The sequence below is a fragment of the Copadichromis virginalis genome, linkage group LG17 (genome assembly GCF_057382275.1).
Source record: "Copadichromis virginalis isolate Kocher_CV1m ecotype Utaka linkage group LG17, C_Virginalis_male_GT1.1, whole genome shotgun sequence".
In the NCBI taxonomy this organism is placed as follows: Eukaryota; Metazoa; Chordata; class Actinopteri; order Cichliformes; family Cichlidae; genus Copadichromis; species Copadichromis virginalis.
In genome coordinates, this window is record NC_140634.1 from 15,276,795 (window position 1) to 15,289,196 (window position 12,402).

A 12,402-nucleotide genomic window follows, 5' to 3' on the forward strand; every position below is an offset into this window, starting at 1 on the left:
GGCTGACTCTCCTCCTCTACTGCCCACCTTTGTCTTTGGTTTAGTAAATTATTCTTGCATTATTAAAAACCCTTTGAACTACAACAACTTTGTGGCACCTTATATATTGGGATACTCCTGATTTTACAAAGTACAACATTAATAAAAAGCAATGAGCAGGTGATGTACTCACCACTGATAACCTGACCAAAGAGCTCCTCTGGAGTGTCTCCGAAAAAGGGAGCGCAGCCCACCAGGAACTCATACAGGATGACTCCCATTGCCCACCAGTCCACCGGCTTGCCGTAGCCCTGACGGAGAATCACCTCGGGGGCGATGTACTCTGGAGTGCCACAAACCTGCAAAAGCAGAACGTTAGCTCAGCACATGAAAAACACACACACAAAGGTATTTATTCAGTTTTGTTAAGGAAAGACAGGCATAACTTCTGGGTCTGAAAAGTGAAGCCAACACTATGCAAACATGCAAACACTGCCCTTGGGCTTTGTCTCTGTAAAACCTTTCTGCTGAGTTTATCATACATACGGAATAAAACATCAAATTCATTTTGTAAACTGACATAATTCAAAGTTTAAGAAAGGAATCGGGGGTGTGCTCACTGACTAACAACTTCTGAATGACAAATGTGAGTGTGCAGTTTCACAGTCAGTCATAACATGCATGCATAAGCCTTAAAAAGCTCATACCTGTTTGTCCAGAAACTCCCGGGTGTCTTTCTCTATGTGTCCTTCATACAGATTTGTGGTCAAACTCATCAAACCGATTTTAGAGAGGCCAAAGTCCGTCAGCTTGATGTGTCCCATAGATGTGATGAGAAGACTGCACGAGAGAAAATTGAAAGTTTCTGTCCAGACAGCAAATGTTGGAAAAACAGTGCACTATTTCTATTAGTTTCTAACCTTAGTAATAACAATAATCAACAAAATCATAAAAAAGAAAACACATATGAGCAACTTATGTTAAAGTAATTACTGCGAAAAAACACTGTGAACAAGGCTTCAGACTGCTCCAAACACTCGTCATGGTGCAGTGTGATGTGGATATCCCTATTTTAGTTATCTGAGTCTTACTTGTCAGGCTTGAGGTCTCTGTGCACGATGCCATAATTGTGAAGATATTCTAAGGCGAGGACAGTTTCAGCAAAGTACATACGAGCCATATCCACAGGCAAGGCTCCGATATTCTTCAGGAGTGTGGCACAGTCGCCACCTATAGATGACACATGAGAGTTGCAATATTAGACAACATAATACTACTACCACCACTAATGACAACTAGTAATTATCTTACCCTCCACATACTCCATCACCATGCACAAGTGTCTCCTGGTCTCGAAAGAACAGAACATTGAGACAACAAAAGGGTTCTCAGCAAATGTTAGTATGTCTCGCTCTACAAAGGCCTGCTGGATCTGGTTCCTCAGGATCAAGTTCTGCTTGTTGATCTTCTTCATAGCAAATCGTTGCCTGGTCTCCTTGTGACGTACGAGAAACACAGCCCTACACAGGACAAGAAAGGTATTCAGGTTTTACAAAGAACTTAACATATATTAAAAATACAGACAGAGAGATGGGTTGAATGCTGTTGTACCCATAGGCTCCATTACTGATGAGCTTGATATTTTCAAAGTCCTCCTCTCGAGGGGTTTTGGCTTTAGTCTGTGGTGATCCTGCTGGGACTGTGGCTACTCGAGTCTGAAACACAAAAGCAAAAAAATGAAAGGTTTTCAACCCAAAGAGAAGAACCATGAAAAAAAATCTTTACTGTATTTTCATAAATGATTAGTAAAATTCACCCTTTTGTATGTTTCTGAATCTACAAGTTGCTTGAAAAGTGATTTCAAATTGATTAGATGATTAAAATGAAAGTCAATTAAACTGCTTACATTTTTGGTCTACTTTCACAGATTCCTATTTAACACTCCTTCATTGTATACTCACGTCAACTGAATCATCTGTCTCTGGGGTTTCTGGGTTTCCACTATCATAGCTGCTGAGCTGAGTCATTTCTACAACGAGACACAAGGATCAATGACCAGGAGAAAGAGGAACCGAGGGGGGCAAAGAAAAAGGCAGTAGTTAACCAGTTAAATAAGAAATATTTGATGTTTGCTGATGTTACCCTCCAGAGGGTCCCTGGTGAGGCCCAGCTGGCTGATGATGTATCGAGGAATGTCAGACTTAATGCCCTGGCCTTCTTTTGCATGGCCTTCAGCTGCTTCCAACAAGTGGTAGAACTCCTCAGGATCAAACTCCTGCAAAGGAGGGAGAGTGGAAGGAGGTCATGAAGCAGGAGTGGCATAAAGAGACAAATCAAAGCTTAAGGTTCAAAATCAAGTAATAACAGAATGAGAATCTATTTCTTTTGGTGCCAAAATGGTTCCTACAATCTCAGCTGTGTAAGTTGTTATGAAAGCCATGACACATGTGAATTTAAACGGTTGAAAGCCTTGACCTGTCCAGACTTTTATTAGCTGTTCAGTATTTTGCCTTGCAATAATAACAATAAACAGTAACATATAATATGAAGATTCTTTGTGTAGTTCTGTATCTGTGATAATTCTCCAGTAACGAAATATCATAATTTAGCACAAAATGCTCCCGTCCTGTTTGAGTCTCGACATGGAGAGAAACAGAAATTCATCTGGTTATCTTATTAGATCAAGATATTCAACTCTGATTTAAAGTGAGTTGCCCCAACAACAGCGCTGCACAGAAAAAAAACACAATCTAAACCTTCTGTGTGATTCTAAAGCAATCACAGAGCGAAGACTTGGACGGTGCTGCAGACGTACAGGATGTTTTGCTGGGCAGAAACTTCTGTGTCCTCTGACTAAGACAGACTGCCTGATTATTCCCTTCTTGTGGACACACATAAACACTTCCTGCGCCCTCTTGTCTCTCTGTGCTTTCATTTGTAAAAACCCATCCTGTTCAGTGTCACAGCTTCAGCTGTATGCAATTAGTCAAAACTACTGATTTCCCCAGTCCTCAGACTGGGGAAACCTCCCCTCTTGTCCTCCTCTTCCTCATCCTCTACTGCCCCTCCAATTATCCCTGTCTTCTGCACTCCACATCTTTCTTTCTTTCCCCTTTTCCCATTCTTTTCCCTAATGTCAAACTCCTGGGCTCACCAATTGCTGGTTCCATCTATTAGGCTGAAAATGCGAACCATCTCATCCAGGGATACAAATTGAGAACCGGTTCTGGTAGAGAACTAGTTCCCAGTAGTCCAATTCCTTGGAATTGTTAGCCTGTCTGCCTATCGATCCCACTTATCGGTTTTTGCACTCGCACTACAATCCGCTGATTTCAGTTCACGTGTCAGAGGAGGAAAATAATGACACAGTTTAGAGTGTGGATACGGACTTTTTTTTATCGTACAAAAGGATGAGATAAATGTTAAAGTGGAAAACTGCTTCCAGGACAGAAACAACAACATTATGCTGCTTACACACCTATGTATGTATTTTTTTTAGTTTGTATGTAATGGTGGTGACTCTCAAAACAGAGCCAATGAGAACCTAATGACAATCAATAAGTGATATCAATAATGGAATCACTAAATTTGTACCAACTCCCATCCTTAATCTCATCCCAAAATCATGGAGGTCCTCTGAGAGAAGTTTGAATAGGTGACAGACAGAGAAAGAAAAGAAGCTCTGCTGTTGTCTAAACATAATGTTGCTGAGAGGTGTTAATGTGTGAGCATGTGTGTACATTAGACTGTTTTGAAATACCCATAAATTGATTTATTGGCTTAAATTTCCACCAAGGAGCAGAAAGCTCTAAATTGCATTTTTCAAGCGTTTATGGAGCGAATCTGAACAGTATGAAAAAAACAATTCCAGTTAATACTAGTAACTGAAATGCAAAAAGGACTCAGTAGCTGTTGAGGATAAGCAAGCAAGGTAAGGTTTGGTGAAAAAGGTGAATAAGCTTCATATTTAAATAAAAAATTAATTAAAAAACATCTGGAAGGTCTGTGAAGGTCTTTCTTACCAGACACTCGAGCAGACGTGCGGGCCGGGCGATTATGATCATCAGCTTCTTGACAAGTTGTGTGACAAAGGTAACCTCTATGCTTTCAGAACGCTCATGAGCCTTAAAGAGAACACAAGAGGACTCAGGGTTAAAGCAAAAAGTGTACAAAGAACAATTATTACAAATATTCTCTGCGATATTAAATTCAAATAGGCAAGAAAAAAACAATAACAACAAAAAAAAAAACAGCTAACAAACAAACAACTCGTATCTGTCAGGACAGGACAATAATTCATCTGTGTGAACTTTGATGACCTTGCACTGAATAGAAAACGTCTCTTGTGCTGGATTTGTCCTTCATAAACAAAGCAGAACAGCCATGAGGATGAACAGATGGTGGAGTCCTTCTTTCATTGACACCTGAGAGGTAATCTAAATCAGAAATGACCTCTGCCTCACTCCTTCGTATCCACCATGAAATGTCTGCCAGCATGGAGACAGAGCAATTTACTCAGCAATCCGTTGTAACTGACTGGAGATGCAGCTGGAGCAAACACTGACCCCTGGAAAGAAATGGGGTGGAAAGAAAGTGCATCTGTGTGTGTGTGGTGACGAACCTGCCACTGTAACAAAATAAAATAATTAAAGAGAAACTGTGTACATGTGGTTTCATATGTGCACATTTATGAATGTGGCATGTATGTATGTTTTTATAATGTATGTATGTGTCAGGCGGGGTAACACAGGGGAGGCGGCTGCTCATAAACAAAGCGTGGCTGACAGGTTGTTGTTTGTCTGACAGATGCAGAGGGCCCGGGGGCCCCTATAACCCCACCACCACCACCACCCTTGAATTATCTCTTGAATTATTTATAACTGTAATGAAACCTGGAGGGAGGGAGTGAATATCTACTGTATTGGTATTCAACTATATGTATCTAAGTATAAAGGAGATGGAATATTATGTATGTGCGTGTATGTGTGTGGTTACTTTAAGGACCAGCGATCGGTGGTAACGCACAGCTGAGGGATAGGCTCCCCCTACATAGAGACTAATTATCCAGAGACTATGTGAGAAAGAGACAGCCGGCATATTTTAATACTGTGTGGTCAACATGAAGTGACTCCCTGGTGGGTACACAGCATACATACAAGTCCTTTAACATCTTGAATCCACATGCACAGTGTGATCTAATTTATAGATTTTAGTGTATTACAAATTTATTCTACTATGCTAGAATGACGTGGATTGGACTTTTATGTTTGGTAAATGCATAGCGATTAACCATGCTAAGCGATACACACAGTTATTACAACTGGTGCCAAAAACGTCATCTTCAACATCCTTTGTCTTCATCAGCGGAGCGCTGCTCGTCTCGTCAGAGAAGAAATTAGATGAGCATTTCACTTATATTGAAAAAGATCAACTAATTTTCATTAACAAATTCAATTTCTTGTGAATCATCAAGGCTGGTGTGAAATGAATACTGTAAAACATGCTATAATTCAGATTACCAGTGAGTAAATATACTTAGTAAGACTTAATTAAACTAATTTAATCCTAATTTAAGAGTGAAATCCAGGAAATGCTGGAAACTGCTGGCAGTGAAAGTGGTCTCACCAAATGTTTACGGACTTTTTAGGTTCATTTATTTATTTTAACAAATGGTACAATAACTGTTTTTGTTCAACTAAGCTTCAATTTTGTTTAAAGGGAAGTACATGTAAGTACATATAATTTGGCAGTATCTTATTGTAAAATGTTCACAACCTTAGCTGCATTTCTGCAAATATAATATAAATAAATTATATTTATGTCTTTTTTTATTTTAAAAAAATGCAAGTTATTTTTAAGATCAGAGGTAAATTCATTAAGTCTAACAGAGAGACGTGGGGATCACAGATAACCTAATACAACAATATCACAATACATAGTGTACAGAAATGATGTCATCACACAGCAACACTCAGTACAGTGGAACAAAGTCACAGATCCCTGTGAGCTGCTTTTCCTTCACTTCAAATTCCATTTTCTTTGCTTTTATTCATTTGAAAAGTACCACCACAAGCACTCATGAAAAAGTGAATGTGAGATGTTTAAGAATGATTGAATGTGAATTTCTGGTGTTAATTTGGTTCAGTTCAATTCAATTTAATTTTTTTAACACCATAACATATGGAAGAAAATATCTTTTTCTCATGCTTAACAGAGAGCATGCGTCATTTCCTCCAAGCAGGTCACAGTTGTACCTGAATTCAGCTAAAAGACTATTAAAAGCAGGTGTTTGCAGCTGTGTATGGCTTGTGGCAAATCTGTTGAAGGTTCAGAGTGAAGGATGGACACTTAGTGACGGATCACTGGAGCTGAGATAGCTTTCTACAACCCTCTGCCCTCAGGTGACCTCCAGGAGTCTAACAGGGTCTCCCAGGGGTTCCAGCAGAGGATGTCCTGGATGGAGGTTGCCATGGTGACCGCCAGACAGGTCACTAAGGCCTCGTGACAGGGATAGATGACCGAGAGGAAGTGAGTATGAGCCAAAGAAGAGGGGTGAAGGTGGAGGACGGAAAAAAGACAAGAGAAGGACAGGAGGAGGAGAGTTTAGTCAGCCTCCTGTGAATTTTGTAATGAGGTCATGACACAAGGAAAGGAAAGAAAGGACACCAAAGAAGGGGATAAGGAATGATGATAAAGGAAAAGGACTGATAATTGCAGAAACCAAAAGGTGTAGGCTGGTAAAAATGAAAAACAAGGGGAAATGGGTTTACCAAACCAGCTTCTCAAAAATGAGAAAGGCTCATTTCTCAAAGTTACTCTGTAACTGGCTCATGTAAAGTGCAGTGAAGCATAGTAAAAAGCCACTGAGAGAACATACAAACTATTATTTTTGTTACCGTTATTCCTGTAAAATTACAGGGTCAGTTTATCAAATGGCAAGTTTCTGTTGAGTTTTGTCATTTTCCAGTTTCAGCTGATTAAATTCCACTTCACTCACGCTCACTGAGTGGCACACAGAAATCTCACTACAGGGGAAAGTGAAACCATCAAGCTTCACGCAGTTTGTGTTTTTAGACTTTTCTATGGTGTTTCTCTGATTTTTAAGGGAAACAAAGTTAGACAGGCAGGGTTGAGATTGTTTTAATATTTGCATTGATGGGATAGTAGCTATACCGGACAAAGGATGTTGAAGATGGAGTCACCAGGCAGAAGGAAAAGAGGAACCACAGAGAAGATTCATGGATTTAGTGAAGGAGTATATGCTGAGGGTTGGTGTGACAGAGGAGGGATAGGTTGAGATGGAGGGCCATGGAAGAAAAAGAACGGCTGATTTATTTTAGTGATCAAGTTATCTGGGGATAAAAAGCCTTCATTTAAGGTGTTCCTTTTGGTTTTTGACTCACTGGATCTGTGATGGTCAGGTCACCTGTCCAAGGCGTACACTTCGCCCAATAAAGATGGCATTGATTCCAGTTGGATAAGCAGTTAAGATGGACAAGATGAATGACATTCACTACATCAGGCAAAATGATCAATTTTGATGTAATTATATTTACAAATATATTGAATGAAAAACTAGATTAACTCTCTGTTGAGATCTCTCCTGTTAAAATAGTAAATACCAGATAATGTATCACCTTTCTGAGCTGACTTTTGAGCCAACAACAGCAGCATTTGGGAAGAAATTGCTCACAAAGTCGCACTTAATGCCACAAAAAACTAGCTAGACTCAACTTGCAGATAAGGGGTAAGAATAAGACGTAGGCTCACTTGTCTTTTATGAACCTTTCAAAGGTTTTGTTTGTAGAACAATTTACAGTTACAAGCTACTAAAGCCAGAGAAAGTAGTGCAGGCAACTCCTGAGGTATGACATCAGATCAGCAACATTCAGTTTACCTTCGAGTCTGATCCTCAACAACAATGTAACCGAGTCTCAACGTCTCAATAAAGCTACACTGAATCAAACCGAAATTGACTCAACTGTAAAGTCGGCATCTGTCCCTTCCTCCTCCCAGCAGTCCATGAACACCTTCCACTCGCTCCTCCTTATCACCTCCTCCACCTCCTCTTCTTCCAGCCTCCTCTGCCACGAGGTGCGATACATGTCTCGGACAAACACCCACAAAAATTACGTGGAATTCCCATAAATGAAAGTGCTGAGGTTGCCTTCACACCTGCATCCACCTGCTCACAAATTCATTTTCTGAGCTGGAGGTCTGCTTCACCTGCTGCTGCACTTGGCTATATTACAAAAACAGAAGAAAAAAAAAACAGTCTAATGTCGCCTAATTGGTGATGTCATCATTCAGCCCGCATTGCTGCACTGCCATCTGAGCTGGGAGCGCTTCTCCAGATGTGCACAACCCGAGTTCCTCGCACCCTCCAAAAGACTTTGAACAGGCTTCATGCATGTACATCCACCTCCCCTTTCCTCTGTGAACCTGCTGGCCAATCGAAAGCAGAGGAATCCCCTCCAATCCTCAGCCATCCCAAAACCTTTCCACTGCACCTCCTTGCGTCTGGGAGAGTCATCCATCAGTCCCCAGTGACCACTGAAGTGTGAAATTAAAATCGGAGAGCGTGTGTGTGCTTGCCTGCATATATGTGTGTGTCTATGATTGAGACATCTTGTGTTTATGTGTCCCAGTAGAACAGAAGGTCAATAAGAGGCCTGTGGGAGCCACAATATCACACCCTCAGGCCCCCGAAAACTGAGCTAATAGAGATGTCACCACCGCTCACACATGTGTAAGTACATTTCTGTGCTCTGTCATGTTGATATTCGTGTGTAAACGGACACGAGGTAATTTTGTCACACCAAGTGAGTAAATTTAAATTGATTGACAGAAATATACAAACTGTTTATGAAGGAATGTGTGAGAGCCCAGGAAGTCTTAGGTCTGTAAGGAACGGCAGCCTCTGTGCATTCATAAGACATGTAACCATACTCGCAATGAGTGAACAAAGGTGTGTGTCACACTGTAAGTTGTTGCACAGTAAACCAAGCACGGCTGGGATGGTACTATACATGTTGTGTCTTTATTTGTGTATTTTTAAAGAGAAGAAAATAATGAAAAGAATTAAATAATTAAAACATTTAGAGGTCTCTAGAATCAACACTGCAGTCTACACCTGGTCAAAAGTGTCCGAGCTGATTGTTGTGTATCTGTTTTTGTTTGTTCTTTAGAAGTGCATGAGGAACACAATTGGAAGCAAATGAAGTTCTTATATTTAGATTGCTCTTACACGCTTTATTCAAAGGAATGATTAAGAATTGGAAGCAAAAGTGGCTTATTGCGGGACTGTGAATAAACTTGTGAATCAACTTACATCTTGCAGCAGCTTCTCCAGATTCTCCTGGAGTTCGTAGAAGTAGCGGGAAGTGATGAGGTCCTCTCTGCTTTTCTCCAGGCAGTCTCTGGACAACTCTATAAGCTGATGATGAATGAAGCTCAAGACCCCGTCGGCCAATGGGCAAATCTTCTCTGGGGCCGAGGAGGCAAGCAGCTCGGCCAGACGCTCCTCCATTTGAGCTGTTGCCTGAGGGGAGGAGGCGGAAGGCAATTACAGGGTGGGGAGAAGGATGAGTCACACATAGGAACGCTCATGTGAGACACATGGAGAGACAGTAAACGGCACGGCTATAAGATAATCTCATATGGAAGGGAAAATCCCTTCTAATTGAAAAATTAATTATTCAAAAATGATGTTTGATACAGGCCTGAAATAATGTACTCAATGAAACACTAAACTTCTAGTCTTTAGCATAATACATCATCTATGTCACAGTAATTGAACAAATACTTAAAGGGACAGGTCGCTGTAAGAAAAAAGAGAAATATGGAACAGAGACGAACGCTGATGTCACATATTAATAAGAAATTAGAGTATTTTATTTCAAAATGCTGCTCATACAGCACTTACTGCAGCTGCTTCATTGAATAAAAACAACTTGCAATAATATTTCAGTTGTGTATAAATCCTGTATTAAATAGAAAATAGAAACAAAGCAAACGCATCGATCTCTTAGACTTCATCAGCCAGATCATTGGACAGCATTTCTGGATTTTTTTTACGCATGTGCATATCTCTGCATGCTGGAGTCTTAATTTGCACTTGCCCTAATGCAGCACTGCTTTTTTAAAGCAGTGCTGCATTAGGGCTTGAAAATATATGCTCATTTTGAATATGTTCTTAGCACCAATTTATTTAACTACTGTGGTGCATCTATTTTGTTTTTTTTAAGTTATGTTCTCCACTCAAATTCAGACAAATGCTGCAAAATTGATGGTGCTGGATAATGAACAAACACATAGCAATCCAAGTCTCTCTAGACAAAGAAATGAGATATTTGACCAAGTCAATGACCTGATATTAGCCTAATAGAGCATGATTTTCAGTTGTTAAACTGACTGCACAAAGATTCACAAACATGCAGCAACTAAAGCTGGCTGAGTAAAGGCCTAGCAGAGCATCTCGATGGAGGAAATGCAGCATATGTGATGTCCGTGGGTTCTAGACAGCAGTTGTTTTTTTTTTATCCACTTCTTAAAAACAATCTTAAAATATTGAACTACGTATAATGCAATTTACATTCTTTAACAGTTAACTCAATATATTAGCAACACGTCATGAATTAAAGCTGAACGTCTACGCTTTAGAAACATCTTGAAAGACCAATTTAAAATCCACCGGGGTGGTGTGCAGAGGCAATATGACAAAAACTGTGTCAATGATGAAAACCTAAAAAACACAACTAATATCAAAATACCATTGTTGTTTTTATAGGACTGCTTAAAACTGTATTAGTGGCTATAGAGATGAAATGTGTTCATTGACTAACTTAAGCAGAAGGTGTCTGAGCCCATGCACTTATTACAGAATCAGGTATGTTTTTGATGTAACGCTGCAGTTCAGCACTACTTCTCAGCGTGCTCCCTTGCTCACAGAAACATCTGTAGATTCTTCTTCTTTTTTTTAAATACACTGTGTACTAAAGATGATGAAATCCCCAAATTCTTGCAGTTGTCCAAACAGTAGTGAACTCTAAACATTTTTAATTGCTTGTTGTTTGGATTCTAGACCAACTTTGAAAGCAAAGACTTAAACTGAGGTTCTTGCATTGTTGTTCTTTTGTTCATCCCCTTTTTTTTAGCACTTCCTTTAGTTTCTTTAGGAACTGTGTGTCAGTAATACAAACCTTTGGGAATCTCTCCTTGTACACATGGTTCATCATCATAATCTCATGGTCAAAGGACACAGGAGAGCGCCCAGGGCTGAAACAAAGCAAATGGAGATAATCACCAACTGTAAGCCATTAAAGTCTTAGCATGCCTTTAGTTAAATGTGCTGACAGGCAACAATTATTTTCAAAAAGCTGTTTAACATATGCTTTCCAGGACAGTCACACGTTACTCTTGATGTAGCTCATCAGGAAATTGTTCTGTGTATACTGTGGAACCAAAAACATGAGCATGTGATGCACAAACACTAGCATTTGAAGCCAAATACTTGTGAGAAGGGATCATGTGAGCATCCATAAATAATTCAGTACATAAGTCTACCTGTTCGCTATGTCAGAATTAATGATAGTCATGGTCCTCTAATGTATAAAGTAGTAGACCCAAACTTTAAATCTCCAGATGGTAAAAATGAATAGAATTTCTTTAAAGATTCTCTGTAACGTACATAAAAAGCACAAACTAGGATAAAGCAAAGACAGATTTTTTTTTCTCCACAGATGAACATTTAGAAAAGTTCTGGTGCTCGTTTGTATTCTGAAAAAAAAAAGATCCGCCCTGTCAGAAACAGGCCCGAGGAAACCGAAGTGACAGACAGGCTCGGTCAGCTCAGAGCAGAGGGGAAGAGAAAAGAGATGGTGCTCACACACAATAACAGGACCTGGGGGTCTTCATCATACGTGCATCTTCAGCGGTGTCAACCGAATACCATGACATCCTCTAGACTCACATGGTTGCACACACTGAGCAGCGCAAAGGTAACCCCTCTGGAGGCTGGCAGACCAACGGACAGCATGTGTGCGTCAGTAAAAAGCCAGGCATCTTCACTACTCGTCCAGCTCCGTGCAGCGAGTCTCCATTAGTCCTCGGGGGGTTTTCATGCCCTGACAGACTGACAGTGATGTCTCCTTTAGTTCATACTAGCACCAACAGTGGACTTCATTTTCTCTGTATTGTGCTTCTCCAGGGACTCATCCCTTTTCTTATTCTATCATGAACCAACCCCCACACCTGACCTCTCTCTACAATAACACAAAACAGCAACAGCAGCAATACCCTTGACCTTTCCATGTCTCACTTTCACAATATGAGATGATGACAGGTAGAAGGCAGTATGTGTGTGTATGTGTTTTAGTCACGGAAGAAACATTTAATTCTGAACAAGGCTTTGATAACCTTCGG

The 12,402-nt window shown here is 40.2% G+C and overlaps 1 protein-coding gene across 8 annotated transcripts in view; it reads right to left on the bottom strand.

Annotated features, from left to right (window-relative positions):
* Positions 1 to 12,402, bottom strand: part of mast2 (microtubule associated serine/threonine kinase 2) — a 144,748-nt gene that overhangs the window by 21,161 nt on the left and 111,185 nt on the right. For all 8 annotated transcript variants that reach the window (XM_085436905.1, XM_085436908.1, XM_085436907.1 and 5 more), the window contains 10 exons: positions 11,181 to 11,256; positions 9,311 to 9,520; positions 4,002 to 4,103; positions 2,122 to 2,254; positions 1,941 to 2,008; positions 1,591 to 1,694; positions 1,291 to 1,499; positions 1,071 to 1,209; positions 687 to 819; positions 173 to 338 (listed from right to left, as the gene is read on the bottom strand). In XM_085436905.1, coding sequence (XP_085293031.1) covers positions 173 to 338; positions 687 to 819; positions 1,071 to 1,209; positions 1,291 to 1,499; positions 1,591 to 1,694; positions 1,941 to 2,008; positions 2,122 to 2,254; positions 4,002 to 4,103; positions 9,311 to 9,520; positions 11,181 to 11,256 — 1,340 coding nt within the window. The remainder of the gene's footprint in view (positions 1 to 172; positions 339 to 686; positions 820 to 1,070; positions 1,210 to 1,290; positions 1,500 to 1,590; positions 1,695 to 1,940; positions 2,009 to 2,121; positions 2,255 to 4,001; positions 4,104 to 9,310; positions 9,521 to 11,180; positions 11,257 to 12,402) is intronic.